This window comes from Hevea brasiliensis, chromosome 12 (genome assembly GCF_030052815.1).
Source record: "Hevea brasiliensis isolate MT/VB/25A 57/8 chromosome 12, ASM3005281v1, whole genome shotgun sequence".
NCBI classification, from domain to species: Eukaryota; Viridiplantae; Streptophyta; class Magnoliopsida; order Malpighiales; family Euphorbiaceae; genus Hevea; species Hevea brasiliensis.
In genome coordinates this window covers 5,485,690-5,511,029 of record NC_079504.1, presented here as the reverse complement: position 1 = coordinate 5,511,029, position 25,340 = coordinate 5,485,690, and the positions used below count along the sequence as shown (strand labels likewise).

Sequence of the window (25,340 nt, the reverse complement as noted above, 5' to 3'; positions counted from 1 at the left end):
TCGGATTTTAAAAATCGAATTCGATTTTCTGAAAATATAAACTTTGATGATTTTTAAAAATTTATTTAAAGACCACGTGGCAAAACTAAAAATATATTTAGAGTCTACGAATTTTTCTGAGTTTTCTGAAATTTTTTCGGAATTTTTGGACCTCGTTTTCGGTCCCGAGGCAAAGTAAAAATTCAAAATTTTGTATCATGAATCGAACCGACCGAATCGAATCGAACCGGCCTTTTCTTTTTCTTCCTTCTTCCTCCCCGCGTGTCCCGACCCCTTTCCCTTTCTCTCTCTTTTTCTCTCTCCTCCCTCCTCCCCTTGCCGCGCCGCCACCTCCCCTGCCACTCCCCACGGCCGGCCGCTCTCTCGCCGAAACGGCCTGATGCAACGCGCACGCGACCGTTCGTCTTCCTGGCCAAAATCTGGCCTATCCGGCCACCAATCGGACCGGGTTTTGTGTCTAAACTCATCTACTCGTCGAGAGCTTTCCATAGACACCAAGAACACCGAAATCCATCTAGCGGTTTGTCCAATTTTTGCCCGGGAAGTTTTAGCCCATTTTGACTTTCGGGCTAGATTTCTCGCAAACCGTGAACCCCACAAGAAAACCGATAGTACCAGAGCGCTCCACTCGTCGAGAGCTTCGCGGGGATATAAATTTCAAAATTTTCGGACACCGTTTTTCAGTGGGTCCCACGGAACTTCGCAGTGTTTTTCTGAGCATTAAATGAGCTTAGAAAATTCTGAAAAATTTATTTACTAACCCTCGTGTTGTGGGCTTCGTGTAGGTATCCTCAATTCGCGGAAATTCGACAATTGTCCGGATCTGTGAATTTCCTACGCATGCACTGCCACAAAAGTCTCGATCGAGGTTTTGGCTACCCCACCATTGTCAGATATCCTGAGCGCGTTTCAAAAGTCGGAATCGGCAAAGGTAAACCCAAACCTTGCTTTTTCGTAATTTTCTAGTGCTTAAATAGGATTAAAAATCCATAAAATATTCGTGGTAGCTCAGAAAATTATGATTCTTTTTGCAATAGCCTAGTAATATTGCTAAGGACCGCGGGGCAAAGTTTTAGAATTTTTAGAGCTTATTTGAGCAATTTTTGCAAAAATGATCAATTATAAGGACTAAATTGAAATTTTATATATTGTGATGGATGACTGATTTGATGGGCTCAAGAGGGGCTGTGTGATGTGATTGAATTGTGGATATATGAGTTGCGAATATAGAAGTGTGTTTTGAGCCCTTTTGCAGGTTGGGTAGGTTCTAGGTATAGGGGAGACTCTGCCGGATTTTCGGCACGACTTAGGACCTATTTGGTCTTTTCATGATTTGTATTGAGTCAATTGTGTTAAATAATTGTAATGTAATTGTCTGAGCTTCTTCCTTCGCGACCGTCAAGTCTGAGTAAAATATTAATTTTAATTATAATTTCACTATTATTATATGTTCAAGCATGCCCATGCATCACTTATATACATATATCTATGTAGATAAATTTATGTTGAATTCATAACTGTGAAAGTGCCATGTATATTGTTGTGGTAATTTGGAGCAGTGTGCGTGCGTTGGCGTGCGTGTGATGTGGTGTGGACTATGGATAGGACGGGTAGACACGACTTGAGATCTTCGCTGGGACTTGGTCCTTCGGGGTAGACACGGCTTGAGTTCTTCGCTGGGACCCCGATTTGGTTATTAAGTGGAAGTCCGAGCTGAGTTCTTCGCTGGCACAGTTAGAACTAAGAGAGTTGTATAGGGGATCAGCTCCCATATATATTATGATTGATATTACTGGGTGCGTGAGTGCTCCAAATTACCTTTTTGATGTTATGATATGAAATTATTGCTAGTGTTGCATTTCACTCTACAGGGTGCATTAGTTTTAGATAGTTATAGAGATTATGGTTAAAATTGATATTTTACTCTCTGAGTCGAACGCTCACTCCTGTTCAATATTTTTCAGGGAGGATTTTATTGTGGTTAACCTGCTTTTCTCCTTCGCAGGTTGTTCATCAATATTTGTGTAATTTTATTTACTCCTAGAATTTCCGCATGTGTTATAAATATTTAAATGATTCGGGTCTGTAATATAAATTGTTATGTGGACCTGTAAAATTATTATATGCATGTTTGATGGACTGGATGAGGGAGCTGAGCTCCCATTTATCTTTATGTTGGTTTGAGTATGTGGAGGGTGAGCTGAACTCCCCAATTGATGATATATTTTGTTTACAGGTCGGGTGAGTCAAAAACTCCCCGTTGAAAGGTCCACTTTATGGCCGGACTCTGTTCGGTTGATTTTCTTGAAATTGGGCCCAAATGGGCCTTAGAGTTGGATTAATGAATAATTGAGCTTACTACGGGTCTCGGGGGCTTTAGGCTGGCCTAGGTCCTAGTGTCGGTCCGGCCCATAGGTTGGGTCGTGACATTTAGCATTTATCAAAACCTACATATTGATCCTTTTGAACCTAAAATTGATCTCTCTCAACTAATATTTTTAGATATACATATTCTTCTATTGTACATAAATTGCCATAACTTTTTGTTATGTCAATGAATGATAGATAATCTTAAAGTTTTATTTTTCATTTGATCCAAGAAAAAAAAATCATCACCCCTATTTCTTTTTAATGCATCTCTAAGATCATATAAAAGTCTCGTATCTCTAAGTTATGAATGTGTTTGAATTAGTTTAAGTTTTATTAATTTATATATTTAACTTTATTTGAGGGAAAAGAAGAAAATAATTAAACAATTTAATCAAAAAATGAGATGCCTAACATAGTATGATCTAGTGCTAAAAGTCATATTACTTGGTAGATTTAGGATTAAGTCTTACTTTTTCAATTACTTACTAAAAATAAAACTTAAAAAAAAGTATGTTAGGGGTCACCGTTCCTTCCTAAAATTTTAATTTTTAATTTGGAAAATTTAAAATATGGACATATATTTAATAGACCCTCAATTCTAGCCCCAAAAATTTCTAACAACGTTTAAGAGGTAATTTTATTTTTCTAATTAAACAAAAAAAACAATGAGATTCTAATAATTTAAAAAAAAATTTTATTGGCCCATTAAATTAGAAAATTAGTGAGACATAATTTTAAAATTTTTTTTAAGTAATAAAAATATATTTTAAAAAAATTTAAATTATGGGTAAACTTCACAATACTTTCCAGTCTACAACATCTATTTAATACTGGATTTTGGATTGAATTAATGACATTGCATAAAAAAATTAATTTTAATTTAGAATAATTTAAATATAGGTATGTCTTTAATCGATTCTCATATATAGTTCTAAAAATTTTTTAATAAAATTGCAAAAAATTTTCAATTAAATTCTAAAAATTTTTTAATAAAATTGCAAAAAATTTTCAATTAAATTTTTAAAGTTTAATATTTTTTTATTGACCTAATTTAAAAAAAAAATAATGAGCTCATATTTTAATAATTTAAAATGTTATATTTTATTGACCCAATTAAATTAAAAAAATTAATTACTTATATTTTTGAAATTTTCTTTTAAAATTAGTTGCCCATTTTTCTAATTTTGAATGAATAAGTGCTTTTAATTTTTGTTACAATTTATTTGATTTTTATATTTTTAATTTTATAATTATTGTTTCGAGTTACACTTGGTTGAATACTTAAATCATTAATCCAAACTCCAAAGGCATGATTTTATATATATACATATACACGCCATCTCATTTACTTAATCTTAATATTTAATTTCTTATAGCTTTAGTGGTTGTGGATGTGCATTAATTTAAAATGTGATTATTTCTGAGGTTTTTAATTTTATCTTTATTTATCAATTTTTTATGTTGTTAAATTATATTAATAGTTGACTGAATAATGAAATAAATAATTAAATAAACAAAGACTAAACTTTTTTTTTTTGTTAATTAGAAAAGAAAGAAAGGATTTAGATATGATATATTTTTAATTGAGAGATAAGTTTATTACTAAATCAAGTTTATGGATATATTTTAAATTTTTTTATTTATATATGAAATGTTAATTACTTTTATAATTAAAAATAAATGTTAATTAAGGTAAATGAATGTAATTAGGAGTGAGTGGTTAAAATAATGAAAGTTGTTGAAAATTTAATTCAAACCTAATCCATATATTACTAGCAGTTACTTATTTTATTTTTTATTTTTTAAGTTATGTAATTATCAAATTGTTTACTTGACCATATAGAGCATCATAATAAAAATTGCATAACAGGAATTAGTTCTTTTTTTTTTCTTTTTTATCAATAGCAACTATTAAAAAAAAAATTATAAGTTCTAAACATCCTTTTTTCACATGGTACTCTCATATTTTGCTTTTCTTCTTTAAATCTTTTATTTGAGTCTACCCCATCTTAATTTTTTCTTTATTTTTTTAATAAATTGTTAGATCTATACTGTTTAGAACAAATTCAAAATTTTTTTTTCTTAGATTTGTATCCGTTAAAAATAAATTTAATATTACTAAATTTTTTTTCTTCTCTTAGTAGGGTTTTATTATTATTATTTTTTTTACAGTATTTGAATATGTTATTTGACAATCCATAATATGACTTGTAACATTACTAGTGGAAGATTTTGCATCTTCAAGTATAGCAAATTTCTGAAAGTTTTTATTTTTAAGTTTTTTTTTTAACCAAAATAAAATTAAAAAATCAGCTATTAGTTAGAAAATTATTCTCCTATACTCAATCATCTCATAAAATTTTAATTGCCTCTATTTATATCTTTTTTATCTTATTAAAAAATTATACTGCATTTATTCTATGATTCTTATTAATAAATTGTCAAATTTGTTTAAAAAATTCAATAGCAACTATCAAAAGTTGGAGAGCTAAAATATAGATACAAACAATTGAAACTATAATGACATTACTATAATAACATTACCACGAAAAATTAATACTTGTAATTTATTTTTTATAGTGAAATCCTTTAGAGTTTAATTAATTAAAAAAAATAAATACATATTAAAAAAAAAAAAGAGAAGATTTTGGGTAGAAAAAAGAGAAGCTTGGTGTATAGAGAAATGTAAATGGAGAAGAGTGGGGACTTAGCAAGAAAGCTTAGGCATATAATAAGTCCGCACCTTTAGCAGGATCGTCTTTGAAAGTGGCAACAAGTTCCCTGCAAAGTGAGCCCTATCTGCGTTGCCACCCTACCTAACTCTTCTTTCCTTTTTAATTTCCTCAACCTCTTAGCATATAATATTTTCAATTCCTTCCCCAATGTCAATGGACCAACCTCCTTCCTTCTCATTATACACACTTTAAACCTTTTAATTTTTTTTTTTTATATAATTGAATTCAGTTGAGATTCAAATTTAAACTTGAAATCTCATAGCCTTGAGAACAAGTCTAGTAACATTGAACTACATCAAACTAAAACTCATTGATTTATATGTAATCAATGTAACTAGAGTAAAATTATATCTATGTTTTAGTTATATGAAATCTCTTGCAAATTTAGGGAATCAAATATGTAAATAATTATATTTTATACAAAGAGTAAAAGTATTCTCACTTTAATTCTCCTGTATGGTTGGTTAGAATACATTCAAACAGCAATAAAGATGCAACGTTTTTGATGGTGAGCTTTTATAATATAAGGGTAAAAACCAGTAGCCAGTAGGTACTATATAAATGCTTAAAGCCAAAAGCTACAATGTCCAAGAATTAGAGACAAATCCCACTTTTCAGATTTGTTAATAAAAACAAGGTCCCAATTGCATGTAAAACATCTGTCATCGACACCAAACGCATTAGTTATACAATTGAATTGGCTGGTACTTACCCAAATTTGTACAATTCCATCTCATTCAATGTTATTACCTGGTGCCAGTTTCATCCAGAATAACTCAATTTCTAAGGACTTATGCTTTCCAATGTTGAGTTAGAAGCTTAGAGGGACTTATATTATGAGTATTACTGGATACTTAAAAGTTTAAAATGAAGAACATGTGCGCGGAGGGATGAGCAAAATGAAACCAACTAAATATTCAAGACACTATAGATTAGTTTTGGGGAGAAAAGAAAAGGACAAGAAATAGGGAGAAATTGATCAATATTGTACATCATAATTAGATTGAATTAAAGCTAATTAATTGTTGAAAGATACCACTAAGATGGTCATGACGTTGAGCCCCAGAGAGGTTCACATATATGCATGACGTTGGGAGATGAGAAGGCTTGTAATAAAGGGATTTCACCCTGTAAGCACCTAAGGTGAATCAGAAGTAGTTAGATGGTCATGGTCCGTTGTTGCGATTAATTATGTGCATAGGCAGCCCCCACTATAAGCTTGTTTTTCAAAGCCTGTATTCATGGGAAGGGGAGAGGGAAAGGACCCATGCAGACCTAAATTGTCCTTCCAACAATAATAACAGTGCAAGAATATAATGTGTAATGTAATTTCAGGATCATAGAGAAAACTACAAGATACACCGAAGCATGTGTCTCCTGGCTGCTTTGCTTAACCCTACACTAGCAAGAGAGAAATGATATTTATTATAAGTTTGAAAAGTAAAAAATATTTACAAAGCCGAGATCTTTTGACTAATGCAAAATTAGTTTGCCTATGTTTAATTGGAAAAATCACTCTTAGATTGAACATGAATGAAACAGGGCATGAATCTGAAAAGTTGGCTCCCAAGAGGATCACAGAAATGAAAAACAAGAACTGAAAACGGAAAAAAAAAATGAAAGAATGAAAAGTACTGGAGACACAAGAGAACAGTTGGGTGGATGAACAATGTTATGTAGAATTTGGGAAACTGAAAATTCTGTCAGGGAGGAAATGACCCCCAAGAAATAATTTAGGCCGGACTCCGGAGGAAGAGAACAGAAGTGGGATAGGGCAAACCCTGCATGATTGTGGTTGTTGCCTTAAAATTTCTGACACATTAGAGGGTTATTGCCCCACAAAACACATGTCATAACCTTCACACTAACTTCCATGCGATTTCTTTCATCAAAAGAGCCTGCTAATCTTACCTTTTATATTTCACAGGCAGGCTGAGTCAGGGAATAGGAGTTGGATTCCCAATGGTTTGACTGCCTTGACTTGATCCCCTTTTAAATCAGTTCATCTGCTACCAAATACCCGATACTAGGGCAGTGTGCTCACATGGTGGGGGTTGGGTAGGGTACCCCAAAATCCTTATGTGGGTGTTTGAGACCAATTAATTTGGGCTTTTCAACCCCAAAACTGAGTTTTAATACAATGGGCCTTACATCTAAAATTAATATAGTTTGAATGGAGCAATGAGAGCCAGAGAGTGTCCATCCATTCCCATGCTTGTTATTAATTATTAAGTTATGATTCTTTGTTCTGGACTGAACTTTGAATAGGATAATCAATTATCTGTCAAATCAGTTTTGTTTCATGGTCCCTCTTCTGACATAGGAATCTGGATGTTGGGTTATCATTGCATTAATTCTTTAACCATGTGTTCGGCTGCAAGATTACTTGGCTTTTTCAAGAATTTGTTTCGCTAGATATTAGAAAATATGAATACACCCTTTCAGTGAAACATGTCATGGGTTAGGGTCAGCCTTTAGATTCACAAGCAGATAAATAATAATAATATTAAAAACATTTATTTAAAACGGACATAGAAAATTTAAGACCCTGTGTCCTAGTGGGCCTCTTAGCCCATGCCATCTTCATTTTTCATAATTTTAAAGTGCTTTTTCAACATAAAAAGGAATCAATCTCACCAGTTGAATTAATGATATTAGATTTTTTTCATTAAATCATTTTTTCATAAACTATTACATTATATAAGACGCTAAACGTATTCTTTTTTATAAAGATTATTTGCAAATCAAAATGATTATCGTATTTGTTTATTCCAAATACAATGAGAAGTTAAGAAGCAAGAAGCAAGCGAAAGTGAGCTCCTCAGTTTTGGGTATTCAGCATTGATGTTAGAGAACATTTTAGAGAGGAGAAAAGTTAAGCCCAAAGTGAGGAGAGTATCCCAGTGGGCCTCTCAGCCCATATGGGGCTTGGACCCTGCTTTGGATACGCAGACGCCAGCACTTGAGTCATCTTCTTGGAGAGTTATAAATAAGACAACATTGAGGAATTGATACCGTCATTTAATTAATAATTTAATGATCAAATTCTTATTTTGTCAAACGATTCATGATGTATCAAAGTTATGGAATTTGACTATTAATTCATATGTAAAATGTTCATTTAAAATATCCAACAAATTAAATGTAAAATCAATCAATAATAATAAATAATAGTTTCATAAAACTTGTATTAAATTAGAGATGATAAAATATATATCAATTTTTTTAATAGTATGATATTATATTTATTAAAATTTATTAAATATATTTATTTATTATAAATTTTATATTAAAAAATTATTAGTATTACATTAAAAATAGTGCAATATCACAAAGAAAATATAGTTTTTATTATAAATATAAAATTGATAATAAATAAATATATTTAATAAAATTTAACAAATATCACTCTTTAGAAAAATTAAATATGTATTTATATTATTATTTCAACACATAAAAGAATATAATTACTTATGTAATTTAAAATTATAAAATTAATATTTAATAATGTTACTCTTTATTTTTATTAATTTTTAATTATATATTTAAAATAATAATAATTTTTTTTTGAAAAATTTTAAAATAAATATAAGTAAATTGATATTATGGACTCGAAAACCAAATTTCCAACCATTGGATGCATGTCAGCAATTGATGGATGCTTGGTTGAAAATTTGGGTTCTCAACGATCTCATCGTCGTCTGAAAATTCCAAGCTCCTATTCACTTGGGTTTTTAGATTTTATACGAGCTTACACGAAGCATCTTCTTGGTTCCTCCTACAATCTCTCTGACGGTAATTTCTCTTCTTTTTTTTTTTTTTTAAATAAAAAATTATCCTTTGAATCCACCTTTTTCCTTACATGTTTGAACATGTGCATTTACACGCCACTGCGTCAGAACAAAACTTCACGTGTCTCGTTCACTCTCACGTGGGGCCAAACTAAAGTAATCGAACGGCGAAGAACACGCCACAAGACGGGGCGCACAATTAACTCGTATGCGCTCGTCTACACATTCACCGAATATTCCATACCACTCGATCTGAATAAACCTCCTCCCACCTGGAAATTGAAAATAAAAGCTGAAGCCCCTCGGCCCTCTCCTTGTTGGTTCTATTTATGCCAATTTCTCTTGCAAAGTCTTCTCTTTTATTAACCTCAGGAATTTTAATGGCTATATCCTCATTCGGTTCAACTCTGTCGTCGTCTTCTTTTCTTGCTTTGCTTCGTTTTGATTTTCTCCATCTCTTCTTTTCTTCTGAATCGTACACTTCTCAGATTCGTAGTCGACCCTGTATCGTCTTTTGACACACAATTAGGTATCAACCGTTGCAGCAGCCTCTAGCCATGGGAAAGCGTAAGTCATTTTCTTTTTTAAGTTTTTGTAGAATCGGAATTTGAATCCAATTAATTGTATTTTTTTTTAAATTAGGGTTTGTTTATTTATTAATAATGAATTTATATTTAATTTTTCCACTGGCAAAAAGGCAATAATACGGAAATTTTCTCGTTAATTCGATGATTTCGATGTTCGAAATTGGCTTCAAAACCTAGGTTGTCACAATCATTACATGTTCTTATAAAAAAGGAAGATGTTTAGGTTTTGGTTATGGCTTTTGTGGTAAATTTGGCAGGTAATGCTCAGCGTAAAAATATTGCCATGTTGGATACCGATGACGATGATAATAGTAGTGTGAGTTCGTCATCGACTATTAAATCCGATCGCATGTCGGTGCTTGGGACCGAGGAAGTTCAGCTTGATAAAGATAGTTTATTAGAACAAGCTCTGGATGCTTTATATGAGAAGAGGTTGGCTAAGTATTATTATTATTATTATTTTGGGTCGTCATTAATGTTTTCTGAATTCTGTTGGGAATGTTGGAGCCTTGTTAGTGAATTAAGCTGATTTGAATGCTGTTTGATTTTGTGGGTGAGAAGGGGTTCGACAAGAGAGAAAGCTTTGGCATCAATTATTGACGCATTCAATAGCAATATGCAGCATCAATTTGTGGAAAAGAAGTAAGAACTCTGACAAGATTTTGGTGGTTTATTGAATATCTGTGAGGCCTACTGCTAGTCACTAGAGCCATTTCTGGACTAAGTCGTGTTCCTTGTTGTTTGATTGTCATAGTTGCTTTGTCTGATTGTTATAGTTATTCTTTTTTAAAGTCATTAACAAACTTCTTTATTTATTATCAATTGCACTTATGAAGTTCTGCTGACTGTCCCTCATTGATTTTTATTTCGTATAATAGTGTATATGCATTATTCGCACATTTTCTGTTGAATGGTTTTCATGTGTTATTTTGTCGCCCTTCAGATTTGCTACTTTGTTACATCAATGCCTTGGTTGTATAAAGAAAGGGTCAAGCAAAGAGATAGCTCTAGCATCTCATGCCATTGGTTAGTCTTAAGTTCATCTTGTTTACTCTTTTACACAATTTACTTTGTTGAAATGACTTAGCAATGTGATATGCCGTTTTGTAGGATTATTGGCTTTGACAGTTGGCTGCGGTGATAATGCGCATGAAATATTGAAAGACTCGGTCACTCCTATTTCTCAAGCTCTTAAATCTGGCTCTGAGCCCACAAAGACAGTATCGGTACGCATAACATGCAAATATTTTCCAAATTGAGAGTAAATTATCCTTCAATATGTGGGAAATATTGATATGATGAATCTGTTGTTTTTTGTATGATTTGTTATAATGACTATAGCTACTGGAGTGTTTGGCTGTTATCACGTTTGTTGGAGGAAATGAACCAGAAGAAACAGAACGATCAATGCAAATCATGTGGCAACTGGTCCGCCCTAGACTGGGCTCTAACGTATGCATCTGTTTCCAATTTATGCCATCTGTTAGCATCTATTAATGTGTGGTCGTTTCTATTCATAGCACACACACTTCTACACTTAAACTTTTGGGTGGATATATTTCCTTATCTATCATAGCCAATGATATCTATCTATGGCTTATGTGTCTATCTATTAATTCTACATATATAAAACTGTAGTTCATGCAATTAATGCTTTAGGGTCCATGTTTATTAGTCATGCTTCACAAATTAATCGGTATTATTCACTTTAGGTGGTTGCTGTCAGACCTTCTGCTCCTGTAATAACAGCAGTGGTGTCTGCCTGGGCCTTTCTTCTAACAACCATGGAAGGATGGACACTTGATCCTAAAGATTGGCAAGAGTAAGTAAATTCTTGATCTGAAAATTTTCTTTCATTCTTTTCTCTACTTCTGAGTATTCGGCCCTAGAATATTTGACTTGGTTCCTTGCACACAAACTCATCCATGTTCTTTGGCCTCTGGTCTTTGTTAAAACAATGGAAGTTTTGCGGTTCTGGTATAGTTTGGCAGTATGTATGCCATGAATACTCTTGGGTTGGAAGGCCAAATTCACTGTGCTAGGCAACTTGAGCAAGAATAACATATATTTAATTTTATTGATTTATTTATTTTTGCATTTGATGCAGGTCGATTTCTTATCTTTCTGGTCTGCTGGATAAGGATGACCGATCAGTACGCATTGCAGCTGGTGAAGCACTGGCTTTAATTTTTGAGATGGGAAGTTTGGAAAAGTTCACTGCTGAACCTAAAGATTCTACTGATGGTTCAGTTCAAGAAGGAAATAAATCTCGGGAAGGATTTACACATATACAAGGATTGAAAGTTAAAATCCTAAGTCAAGTAAGAAACCTTTCTGCAGAGGCAGGTGGAAAAGGATCCACTAAGAAAGATCTTAATAGCCAGCGGAACTTATTTAAGGATGTCTTGGAGTTTCTCGAGGTACTAAATTATCAATTTATTTCTCCTCTCATTTTTTGATTCATTCTTTTTTTGGGCCCTTGTGATGACATCTCTTTATCATTTTGTTAGTATGGTTATTGCCCTGAAAACTCAATGAAGATTGGAGGAGATTCACTACAGACATCTACATGGTCTCAACTGATACAGGTTTTTTTCCCGCTTTTTATAATTTTCTTTGTTGTATCAGTATTTTGGTGTGGTTGAAAAGTATTCAAGTTCCTCTGATTTGAATTCTTCGACAGCTGAACTTTTTAAAGCACTTTCTTGGCAGTGGGTTCGTTAAGCACATGCAGGTTGTTTTTCCTTCCCTTAACCGATTATCTTCACCTTTGCTACAAATATTTAATGTTTATTGTTGTTGATTTATCTTTTTTTGATGAATGATTTTGTGGAAACAGGATAATGACCTCCTTCATGATGTCTTTGGGTTCATGCCAAAGAAGAAATATCTTCAAGGCATCGAACATCAAATGTCTAGTAGTGAAAAGGTGAGTTCCTAATTCCTTTTATGGAGTATACTGCTGAATTTTCCCACAATTTCCTGATGTTTGAACTTATTTTCTAATATTCTTAAAACATTTTATACAACTTTCATTATCCCTTTGTGCTACTGTATAGCGTCCAATATTTGTACAGACTACAGACAAGTCTTCATGTTTTTAAGAATAAGCATAAATCTGCTACTTATTACGGAAGTTTAGGCTGAATTCCTTACATCTGAAAGCTTTTATAGCTTTTGATATCAGATCAGTGAATGTCTTTGTATGCTGGAACTGTGATGATAAAGAGCTAGTGCAAATGTCTGCACATCTAGCTTATGCCGTTGTAATTTTGTTTTCATATTGTCGTATGCATGCGTTTCTTGCCCGGTCGTTCAACTATGGAAGCAATCTTTCTCATTAGAAGCTTATGGATTGTGTTAGAACAAAAGAGGGTATCTATTAGGTACATACAAGTGTTGAAACATATGTAAGAAGGAGCAACTAAAATTGTGCGCACAGTGGGAGGGGAGACGAGATTTTCCGATCTCAATTAGATTACACAAAGGATCAGCCATAAGCCCTTACCTTTTTACATTAGTTTTAGATGAATTGACGAAATATATACAAGAGAGTATTCCTTGGTGCATGATGTTTGCGGTTGATATTGTTCTAATAGACGAGACATGAGAAGGAGTCAATAGAAAGCTAGAGCTTTGGAGAAGTACTCTAGAGTCAAAGGGTTTTAAGTTAAGTAGAACGAAGACAGAATACATGCATTGCAAGTTAAGTGAATGCCAAACTGGTGATAGGGAAGGAGTTAGTTTGGATGGAGTGGTACTGTTCTAAAGTAATCACTTTAAATATCTAGGCTCTGTCCTTCAAGTAAATGGGGGATGTGAGAAGGATGGTAGTCATAGGATTAAGGCCGGATGGTTGAAGTGGAGACGTGCCATGGGAATTTTATGTGATCGCAAGATTCCTAATAAGTTGAAAGGAAAATTTTACCGTACAGCTATACGACTGGCTATGTTACATGGTAGTGAGTGTTGGGCACTGAAAGAGTCGTATGCGTCTGAGATCAGAGTTGCAGAGATGAGAATGTTAAGGTGAATGAGTGGCCATACTAGACTAGATAAAGTTCGTAATGAGAGTATTGGAGAAAAGGTAGGAGTGGTGCCAATTAAAGATAAGTTGAGAGAAGGGAGATTGAGGTGATTTGGTCATGTGAAGCGTAGACATACGGAGACTCCAGTTCAACAAGTAGAGCACATTAGGTTAGAGGATAGAAAGAAAAAAAAGGGTAGACTTAAATTGACTTGGAGTATAGTAGTATAACATGACATAGAAACATTACACATTTCTGAGAATTTAATTCAAAATCGTTTAGAGTGAATAAAGCGAATTCATATAACCGACTCAAAATTTTTGGGATAAAGACTTAGTTGAGTTGAGTTGTGGTATGCACGCACTTGGATTTTAGGGTGTTTGTGGTAAGTTCTTTTTTTGGTGCTCTTGGGTCTGTGACCAATTTTCCATAGTGAAAATGACAGTTTGGGTTACAATATAATCAACTCGTGTTTGGCTTCTATTTAAAGTTGTTGAACATATAATTTTCTGGACTCAGTGTTGCTTTTATCATTCCTTGGTTGTGCTACCAAAACAATTTCTTGTTTTTGGCTGTCTTTTTCTTGGTGGATGTTTGTAATGATAGTGTATGGCTGTCTTTTTCTTGGTAGATGTTTATAATGATAGTGTATCTGTTACAGAGGATGTACAAGTCTCCAAATTCAGTCCTCAACAAAGCCAGGACCCAATATCTGAACAAGCAGCGGATGTTGTCTAAGGTGTTTCCTTCTTCATATGATACAGATAACTGAATTGCCTTTACATGCTTTTGTTCGATAACAACGTCAAATTTTGTTGTGAGATACAGCAGCTATAAGCCTGATGGTTTGACATGTTTAATGTTAGAACTTGTTGTGTAACATTATCAATTGATCTTTTTCATCTACTTTATTGACATTTTGTTTTTCTGATTTTCCAGGATAGAAATGTTGGGCATTTTGCTATTAATATTGGTGACGACGAGGCATGAGGTGCCCAATTCAATTAGTTCATAGGCTAATGCTACTTGATAAACATCTGCAGGATTAATTAAGAGGGTTGTGGTTTAGGTGTGGGCGGTAATAGGAGGGAATCATTTTATTGATGCTGCTGTCTGGATTAAACAGAGATGAGAATGTTGTCTTGTGTGATGCTGTTGGTTCTTTTTACGACAATAAATTTGTTTATGAACTGCCAAAATATAATCTCCCTCCCTTGACATAAGCAGGGTCTGCCTTCGTCTTGTTGGTCATTGCATTAGGGAGATGGAGCTAGATGGGGAAAGCAACCCAATTGTCATATCATATGTGCCAAAGATTATTGGCTGAAGATGTTAATAAATTTTATTTTTTAATTTGTTTATTTATGATTGCATTTCAATTAGGGACAAGGCATTAACTAAATGGAGTCGTATGCACTAGTGTGATATACAGGCAATGTGTAATGGAATATTTCAATACTATATTATTGTCAAATGATTTAGCAATGAAGAACAACAAAACAACTGCTCCAACTGCTCAATTGTTTAGCAATGTCTTTATTCAAATCGAAACTCGTTACTGCAGTTAGTTATAGGACAAAAAGTATTAATGGTCTTTAAATGCACTTTAAAAAAAAAAAAAAATTAGTATCACATCAAAACTTGTAATGCTTCGGGGAAAAACCTATACTTCTGCCAACCGAAATGTAATCTACCAAACAAACTTCCGAAAACAAAAGGTATCATTTCCAATGTACGGGAAACAAAGGGGTGGACAAAATATTAACCGCACCCATCTTCTTCACTGCCTTCTAGAGATCTTCTGAGCCTTGAACTACTAGTGGGAATAGCCCTTCCTAATTAAACTCAACTCCAGAAATGATTGTTCCGATTGACTGCTTAGAAAGCATCCAACCTATACAGTTTTATTGATATCTCAACCTAACAATCTTTGGCATTTGTAAAAATATTTCTTCATAAATTATCTTTCTAAGAACATGGAAATTCCCAAGAGACACCTAAAAACCATTCACTCCAGAAAAGTGCTTATTCATGACTCTATCCTTCCTATAATTGTTACTTCCTCTTCCTCTCCTTCCCCTGCCCCAGGGAATTCCTGCATTTCCTCTCCCTTCAATCTCAGAACCATCAGATTGGTCATCCTGGTCTTCATGCGACTCCCTCAGCCTTCCTCCCCCTCCCCTCGTGCCTCTACCCCTGGGATTCCTTGCGTTCCCTCTCTCGTCTCGGGCTCATCAGATTCCCTCTGGTGCTCCTGCTCCTGATACTCGGTCAACTTCCTAACTGCACCTATAAGAATGTTACCACCTCGTCCAAGACCATAAATTAGTTCTCCCTGCGCTTGATTAACTGGTGAAGCTTCATTGGAATTTGCAACCGCAACTGAACCTGCAACCTTGTAACTATAGTTCTTGGATCCCCACTTTGTATTAGAAGCAGTTTGAACAGAGCTTTCAGTTCCAGTCCCTGAAGATTTTCCCAAATTAGAGCTTATTTTGTCACTAAATATTTCATTTTCCTCTAACGTTGACTCTGCAACACTCAAACCCAGATCATCAAAGGAGTCATCATATTCATCCTCATACTCGTACTGTGAAATCAAAGCTAAAGTCCTAGCTGCACCTTTGTCATCTCTGGCATCAAGAGTATAATGCTCCTGCACATCATTAGACTTTCTGACAAACCTCCCAACTGTAGATGATGATGAAACAGAGGGGCTCTCAGATTGTCGCTCACCTGCTACCTCTGCATTGGCAGAGTGAACTGGTGGTGTTGAGGGGAATGGTGTAGATTCAACCAACTTCCCTTTCCCTATATCCTTTATGCTGGCGGTCAAAGCAGACTTGGCCATTGGCATGGTCTCCAGTGATGTATCCAAGAACTTCAGATCTTCATGGAGAGTCCCCTCGAGTATCCTCTGTATAACCTCTTCTGGATCCTGGTTATAAACTTCAAGACATGCAGCTAAGAACCCTTACCGTAATCAGGAAATAAATCCTTTATTTGACTGATTTTGGACTCCTTGATGGCTGCATCTTCATCCATTTCAACTTTGTTGCTTGGAACAAAGGTTGACATAACCGATTGCTCCTTAACAGTGCTCTTCAGAGAAAACTTCATTACCCCAGATAAATACTGGAGCTGTTCATCATCTATGAATATCCATCCTGGAGGAAACAAGTTAAACATAAGCATAGATGGCTTCATAGCTCCAAGTTCCACAGCCATACTCAAGTAGCCTGAAAGAATGTTCATACTTAAAAGAATATACTCAACCTAAACCAAGCCTAGTATCAAACTAACGGCAGCTATGTGGATCTATCTTTTCCATACATAAATGAGAAGGTGAAGAGCAAATCTAACTAGGCAGTTGTCAAAAAATTCAAGGCCTGCGCTTTATCATCTGATCTAAACAATCCATCAGTCCAGGTTTTCCATCTGGAAGATAATTTTGCCATGCTGTGCACATTGACAATTTTTTTTTTGTGTCAGCGCACAAGTAAAACCACAACAATTAACCCATGTTTCTGCCATGAGAAGAGACACAATACCATTTCCATAAATACAAGTTACCTTGTTTATTGCAAAGGCTGACCATACATTTATTTACACTTTTTAGAATATTTGAACTGCATAAAAATAGCACCTCGATTTTCAAAGCAAGCATTTAAACATTTCCTTCATCTATGGGTCAATGTTATCTTGAGCAAGAACCATTACTATGAGGTGTGCAAGTACAGACATTAGTAATAATAAATTCTTTGTAATTACAAATGAAGTGCAGCAAAACCGTTCTCATTTATGTTAGTCCTAATTCCCAAGACACTTGACATTTTCATCCCTGAAAATTACAATATATTTGAAACTCATAAAAGGATTTTTTTTAAGAAAAAAATTATTTACTTGTCTCCAAAATTATATTAGACAACAAAGTAACATTGGCACCATGATGATATCCATGTCCATGCATCTACCTGATTCTACCCACACACACACAAAAAAAAAAAAAAAAAAAAACCTTTGTAAAGCAGGCACTCACCAGCATTCTGTAAGCTCTGCAGTCTGTTCATTAGATGGTAACTCTTATCAAGATTCTGAAGAAATGTATTTCTATTCTGGTTCTCTTGGATGTACAGCAGTGCTCCACTGATCTCCCTAAAGGTTTGAATCAATATATCTGCTCTTATGACAGCGTCCTCAACTTTCGCTGGAAACATCTTTGCTATAGCTGGAATGGTCAGGCAATCTGTGAACACTTCATTGCTTAAATAGCAAATATCCAATAATTTCCAACCCAATTTGCAAATTCTCATTGATAACATCTTCAAACTAACAGCAATATTTGATATCATTCCATCATCTCCTCCTGCCAAGATAATTCGGAACCCCTGCTGTAAAGATGGAAGCAAAGTATCATGCAATCTTGCAAGCATGACCAACAATTCCTCATTCCCATGACTGCAAAGACGAATGACTTTGGTATGAGATGAAGCCAAATTTGCCAAGAATCTGCTAAAAAAGAGAGAGATGCATAGTATTGGCCTAGCATAGTTCTAATGGCAACAGTATATCCTCAATTTTCTCCAGATAATTTATATTTGACTCAACAAAGCCATTACATCAACAAATTTGTAAGAGGACACCCAGAGTCCCAGACACAATCAACTCCCATAACACAAGCATATTCTTTGATCGCCAAAAACAATTTCTGGCTTTTCCACTTATATAAATTAAAGAATTCCACATGTAAACAGGTACCTCATTTCTACAGGGCATGAAAAGAACAAAGCTGCTGGTTTGTATGCATTAACAAAAGCACCCATGGAAACAATTGCATCATTTATGAAGTCCATCACCTGCAATGAGAACAGAATAGGTCTTGAATCACAAGAATGGATCTGACTAAATAACACACACACACCAATTTGTTATTATCTTTTTCATTTAGGATAAAATAAAAAGAGGGGAAAGAGAGAGCAATATTGAGCAGGGTAAAAAAAGTAGTAAATTTACCAAAGAAACAATAGAAAACTTACCTCTAAGAAATCATAATGAAGAGAACTAGAACCAAGGTCTTCATGGCTTGCAGAGGAAAATAAAGCCTGTTTATGATGTCACGTGGAAAAATTTTATCATGAGTTGCATAAGATTTTATGTAGACTTACAGGGGATAAACTCCACCAAAACAAGAAAGTCAAGGCTAACGCAACAAAATTTTTTGTCCGCCTATTACTAATGAACATGAGTTCAAAGCTTTCAAGTTTCCAAAATTCTCTTCTGCTTCTCACAACTAACACATGACCAGCTTTGGTTCAAGTAAATAAAGAGAAAAAGTGACACAAATTATAGCATTAGAGGCTACCCTTAAAAATGAAAAGTTCATCACTTTGAACACAGCATGAGCATTGAGCACAAGGCTACTTGAAGCCGAGTACACTGAAAAATGGTGGTTCAGTAGGTAAACTGCAGGTATAGACTATTGCATTCCCTATACAAATGAAATATCCATTATCTAGCATACAAAAATTAAAAATCTTGCAGAGCAGTGAAAACAATTTGATGAGTTGCTCCACAGAAACAAGCAAAGGTAACAGATTAAAAGTAGAATTGTTCAAGCATAATAAAGTCAAGAGGGCTCCAAGGAACCAATTTAATTGATGAACAGATACAAGATATGTTCAAATGTGGAAATATTCCCTTAGCAACACATCAACATGCAGCTATTCAACCTAACACATGATTCATGAGGTAGAATAGGATATAACTGAAAAAATTTACCTCCAAAGATGAGATGCAACGTTGAAACATTGTGTGAACAATACCCAGAAAATGCGACATGACAGCAGTTAAATTATCATGGATCCCAGTCTGTGCTTGCAAAGCGTTTTCAACCTAAGGGGAAATCATTAGAGAGAGAGAGAGAGAGAGAGAGAGAGAGAGAGAGAGCATTTAAATTCAATTAGGCATAAAAGAGAAAATCCTCATGTAAGCATGAACACACATAATATGAGATGCCCACTACATCCAACTTCTGAAATTTCAACTTTCATAGGTATCCATCAAAAGAGGCACTTTAATTACAATTTTAACAAACATTGTTTGAGAAAAAATTCATTACATTTCAACAGAATACATGAAGCAAAAAAATAAAGTCCTGCTATAACATCTAAGGGGCAGCAAGACATTTTCATCTCCATGACAATTTTTTCCTCTTCAAGTGATGAAGTAATATATGCTTGCTGAGGGAAAATGATCCATTTTTATCACTGGAATTTCAGGTACTTTAAGTTATTAACAAGTCAACAAATCTTGAAATTAGTTGTTGCAAGTCCACTGCCAACCTGATGCCCGCCAAAAGAAATGCAACTTTGAGTATGTTACCTGTTAAGAAGCTCATGATATTATGTTTATCACAGTTGGAGAACTAATATTAAATTCTGACATTCTCTTTCATCCGACGCTAAAGTTGGGAATCAATAGAAGGTGAACAGTCCCAATTTAAAAACCAAAGGCCTCCAATTTGGAGAAGGTAAACAACAGAAGACAACAAATTTTAAGCATCCAAATTAGTTAGAGCCCAAGTTAAGAATCATTAATGGTATACTGAACAAAATAAAACATTTATTCAATCAAAGAATTAAAGTGTAAGGTAGAGTCAATAAGCATACCAGCAATTGAGATAATTCTTCATTTTCATGGCCATACATGGCGCATATATCCAACAACTTAGGAATGTCAAGAAACCTTTTTTCCTGCAAAAGGACTACATGCAGAATTAGTAAACAAAATGCACAACGAAAGACAGTAAGACAGTTGAATCCTAAGCTAATAAAAGTCTGGGCCTGAAACAGTTGGATCCTAGCAGGCCTAGGATACATTAGCTTGCAAAGTTGCAATTTTACATTTGCTGATTCTGACTCCTTAACTCCGCCTAAGTAGTTTGCGCTTAGCCGGTCCCAAACCCGGATAAAGGAGGAGGGTTGCGGTAGGTGACAACCAGCGTAAAAATTTCGTCACACCCTATGATATGGATTCAAATGATATAAACGTTAGGGCGTCCTCTACTAACGACGCGCTACATCGAAGCCCGGGTGTAGTGAGAAATATGCAAGGGTGTAGGGCGTTAACCGAAAGCGACGCGCCATGCCGGCGCCCGGGTGTGGTGTTAAGTGAGCAAGGGTTCCCACATCATGGACGGGTGTGGGTAAAGAAGTTAGTCCATAGGACAGATAGTAAAATAAATAGTGGAACAGAACACAAGATAGACATAGAAAACAATAGAAGATATCATAGAAGGAGACCAATTAGGAAGGAGCAGGATAGGAGGAGGATCAGGGTTGGTACTTGGAATGTTGGATCCCTTACAGGAAAATTAATGGAGCTTGTGGATACCTTGGAAAGGAGAAGGGTGAATATTGCTTGCATTCAGGAGACTAAATGGGTAGGAGAGAAAAGTAAGGAAGTGGGTAATTCAGGGTACAAACTGTGGTTTACTGGCAAGGAGAGAAACAAGAACGGAGTGGGCATAATCATAGACAGGACATTGAAAAACGCAGTAATAGCTGTGAAAAGAGTAGGAGAGAGAATTATACTAGTAAAGCTAGTACTAGAAGGAGAAATAATAAATATAGTTAGTGCTTATGCTCCACAAATAGGACTAGACAGTGAGAGTAAACAAAGGTTTTGGGAAGATATGGATGATTTAATGCAAAGCATACCGAATGAAGAGAATGTTTTCATTGGTGGAGATTTGAATGGGCATGTAGGAAGTGATAGACAAGGTTATGAGAATGTTCATGGAGGTTTTGGTTTTGACAGTCGAAATGAGGAGGGAAAAAACATCCTGGATTTTGCTATGGCATATGACCTAATACTAGCAAATACCTACTTTATAAAAAGAGAGTCACATTTAGTGACTTTTAAAAGTGGGCAATATAGAAGCCAAATCGACTTCCTCTTAACTAGGAAGAGAAATAGAGCTCTATGCAAGGATTGCAAGGTCATTCCAGGAGAGGCTTTAACAAGTCAACATCGGTTAGTGATCTTGGATGTCAAGTTTAGGAACAATTCAAGTAAGGTCAGAAGAAATAGTGTAGCTCGAACAAAGTGGTGGGAGTTCAAAGGAGTAAAGCAAGTGAAGTTCAAAAATGAGCTTCTCGAGTCCGAAGTATGGAAGCTGGATATGGAGGCCAATGATATGTGGATACAGATGACATCAAATATTAGAGAAGTAGCTAGAAAAGTACTTGGAGAGTCTAAAGGACATGGACCACCCTCAAAAGAGAGATGGTGGTGGAATGAGGAAGTACAAAAGGCAGTGAAGAGAAAAAGGGAATGGTATAAGAAATTACCTAAATGTGATAATAATGAGGCATATGAACAGTACAAGATAGCAAAGAAAGAGGCAAAAAAGGCAGTTAGTCAAGCAAGAGCACAGGCCTTTGAAAAGTTATATGAGAAACTTTGAACTAAAGAAGGGGAGAAAGATATTTATAGATTAGCAAGGAGGAGAGAAAGGAAATGTCAAGATCTCAATCAAGTTAGGTGCATTAAGGATAAAGAAGGAAAAGTGTTGGTGAAAGATGAGGACATTAAAAAAAGATGGAGAAATTATTTTAATGATCTCTTTAATAATAGTCAAAATGGTAACAGTATGAATATAGATTATAGAACAATAGAAAAGAATGTGAATTATACTAGAAGAATTAGATCTTTAGAAGTAAAGGAAGCACTTAAGAGAATGAAAGTGGGTAAAGCCTGTGGACCCGATGAAATACCAATTGAAGTGTGGAAGTATTTGGGAGATATGGGAGTGGCATGGTTAACTAAATTATTTAATAAGATTCTAAACTCAAATAAAATGCCTGATGAATGGAGGAAGAGTATTTTAGTACTTATTTTTAAAAATAAAGGAGACATACAAAGTTGCTCAAACTATAGGGGAATTAAACTCATGAGCCATACTATGAAGTTGTGGGAGAGAGTTGTGGAGCATCGACTACGTCATGATACTTCTATCTCTCTCAATCAATTTGGTTTCATGCCCGGTCGTTCAACTATGGAAGCGATCTTTCTCATTAGAAGCTTGATGGAGAAATATAGAGATGTGAAGAAAGATCTACACATGGTTTTTATTGATTTGGAGAAGGCTTATGATAGTGTTCCAAGAGAAGTCTTATGGAATGTGTTAGAACAAAAGAGGATATCTATTAGGTATATACAAGTATTGAAAGATATGTATGAAGGAGCAACTACTATTGTGCGCACAGTGGGAGGGGACACAAGAGATTTTCCGATCTCAATTGGATTACACCAAGGATCAGCCATAAGCCCTTACCTTTTTACATTAGTTTTAGATGAACTGACGAAACATATACAAGAGAGTATTCCTTGGTGCATGATGTTTGCGGATGATATTGTTCTGATAGATGAGACACGAGAAGGAATCAATAGAAAACTAGAACTTTGGAAAAGTACTCTAGAGTCAAAGGGTTTTAAGTTAAGTAGAACGAAGACAGAATACATGCATTGCAAGTTCAGTAAAGGCCAAACTGGTGATAGGAAAGGAGTTAGTTTGAATGGAGTGATACTGCCTCAAAGTAATCACTTTAAATATCTAGACTCTGTCCTTCAAGTAGATGGGGGATGTGAGGAGGATGTTAGTCATAGGATTAAAGCTGGATGGTTAAAGTGGAGACGTGTCACGGGAGTTTTATGTGATCGTAAGATTCCCAATAAATTGAAAGGAAAATTTTACCGTACAGCCATACGACCAACTATGTTATATGGTAGTGAGTGTTGGGCACTGAAAGAGTCGTATGCATCTAAGATAAGAGTTGCAGAGATGAGAATGTTGAGGTGAATGAGTGGCCATACTAGACTAGATAAAGTCCGTAATGAGAGTATTAGAGAAAAGGTAGGAGTAGTGCCAATTGAAGATAAGTTGAGAGAAGGGAGATTGAGGTGGTTTGGTCATGTGAAGCGTAGACATGCGGAGGCTCCAGTTAGACAAGTAGAGCACATTAGGTTAGAGGATAGAAAGAAAAAAAGGGGTAGACCTAAATTGACTTGGAGGAGAGTAGTACAACATGACCTAGAAGTATTACACATTTCGGATGATTTAACCCAAAATCGTTCAGAGTGGAGAAAGCGAATCCATATAGCCGACCCCAAATTTTTTGGGATAAAGGCTTAGTTGAGTTGAGTTGAGTTGATTCTGACTCCTTCACAAGTGTCTTTAAAAAAAAAACTCTCTTTTTTGTAAATATAAATTGAGCAAGAGAGTATTTTGGGATCAGCTGAACCACTTTCACCATTCCAGCATAAATTCCTTCATTTCTACGAAAACTATGCATGGCGAAGTGAGACAACCCACCTGCATGATCTCTTGAACTAAGAGTATCAGCAGCCCGAGCGCCTGGATCCCTGTTTGAAGATCTGCAACAACAAAGCATCCAAATCAAGTCATTTAAAACAATGAATTAGCGAAAATGAAGAAAGATACATAAAAGCCTAACATAGACTATGGGAACCTACATGCGATACAATACCATGAAAACACGGCGACTTAATTCATGCTCTCCAACAATGACACCTGCGACGATGCCCATAGCTCCACGATGTGGGAAATCATACCATCTACTCCTAAATTTCAGGAAGCTATCCAGAAACTCAGGCAAGGAATTGTCACTAGCCACTAAGAAAATGTGGATAAGCGTAAAACAGTGATTATTCCAAAAAAAAAAAGAAGAAGAATAAGCTCCCACCTGAACACTACTTAAACCAGAGAAATAACAAGTAATAACAATAACAATAGCAAGATTAATGAACATAAACAAAGGCTATAAAAATGAATTTCTTGCATTCAAAATAAGGGTAAAGAAAATAATAATGACAATCTTTTAGTCTTAGTTAAAACAGTACTGCACAAGGCTGGAACATCTCATGTTGTTTCTATACTCGGCATAATGGTAGGTTGTGTTGTCCTTAACACTGTATAAATCCTCGATGCATTGCACAAGGTGATCTTAAGTATTTCATTACAGGCAAAACTATCAGCCAAACCGTATTAAAGCCCTCCAAAATTTGAAAACCAGCAGAAATAATGGTAGTTGTTGAAGGAAACAAAAAAGAAGACATCTGATCAGAACAAAGCAACCTTACAGGAAGAAACTAAAAATAAACAAACACAGAGAAAGATAATTGTCCGAGTGAAAGAGTACCTTCTCTCCAGAACTCTCTAGGGCTCAACTTGAGCAACCGAGACAACTCCCTATTCAAAAGATCCACAACTCTCTGCGACTCCACTGGATCCAATCCTCCTTCCTCGGCGCCAAGCCCAGCCGCCACAGCCTCATCCTGCCGCAAGTAGTTTACGAAATTGCCAACACCCTCAGGTCCCGCTGCTGTTCTGCTGGACACCCAATCTCCCATCCGGACCCTACTGGATGACGCTTGGCCACTATTAGCTGTAGATGCTGATACGACAGCATCGGATTGCTTTGAATGTGATTGTCTAAGAGAATTTGAGAGCGTGAAATTGGGATTAGGATTTTGAGTTCTGGGTACGAATTTTTTCTGGTTTTTTGAGAAATTTCTGCTGTTGCTGTTGCTGTTGCTGTTGCCGTTGGTGCCGCTGCTGCTCCACTCTTGTTGTGACTTATTGTTGTGAGAGAAACGCCGCGACATGTTTATCTCGTCTACACAGTGAATGGCGCGATAGCGCAGGGAATGAAGGTTCTAATGACTGGTGAATGGTAATGGATATCAAGAGGCGCCTCTGCGCCCCGTAATTCGCTGTGAGAATTACTATTTATTCTCTTATTTTAA

General features: G+C 35.3%; 1 protein-coding gene and 1 pseudogene across 1 annotated transcript; one reads left to right on the top strand and one right to left on the bottom strand.

The window, feature by feature from the left end:
- The first annotated feature begins 9,114 nt into the window (after positions 1 to 9,114).
- Positions 9,115 to 14,872, top strand: LOC110667264 (uncharacterized). The gene is made up of 13 exons (XM_021828059.2): positions 9,115 to 9,463; positions 9,741 to 9,915; positions 10,045 to 10,125; positions 10,427 to 10,509; positions 10,594 to 10,709; positions 10,825 to 10,935; positions 11,196 to 11,305; positions 11,591 to 11,903; positions 11,994 to 12,071; positions 12,167 to 12,217; positions 12,323 to 12,412; positions 14,173 to 14,250; positions 14,451 to 14,872. Exons 1-13 carry the CDS (start codon positions 9,454 to 9,456, stop codon positions 14,499 to 14,501), a joined length of 1,347 nt encoding a protein of 448 aa, XP_021683751.2. The 5' UTR covers positions 9,115 to 9,453; the 3' UTR covers positions 14,502 to 14,872.
- Positions 14,873 to 15,015: 143 nt separating this feature from the next.
- Positions 15,016 to 25,270, bottom strand: LOC110667263 (uncharacterized; annotated as a pseudogene).
- Positions 25,271 to 25,340: the final 70 nt, after the last annotated feature.

Bases quoted from the DNA above. Each gene is read 5' to 3' on its own strand.
- LOC110667264 (XM_021828059.2), top strand. The intron at 11,904-11,993 runs GTACTAAATTAT...TCATTTTGTTAG, and splicing joins ATGTCTTGGAGTTTCTCGAG to TATGGTTATTGCCCTGAAAA. The intron at 12,072-12,166 runs GTTTTTTTCCCG...ATTCTTCGACAG, and splicing joins CATGGTCTCAACTGATACAG to CTGAACTTTTTAAAGCACTT.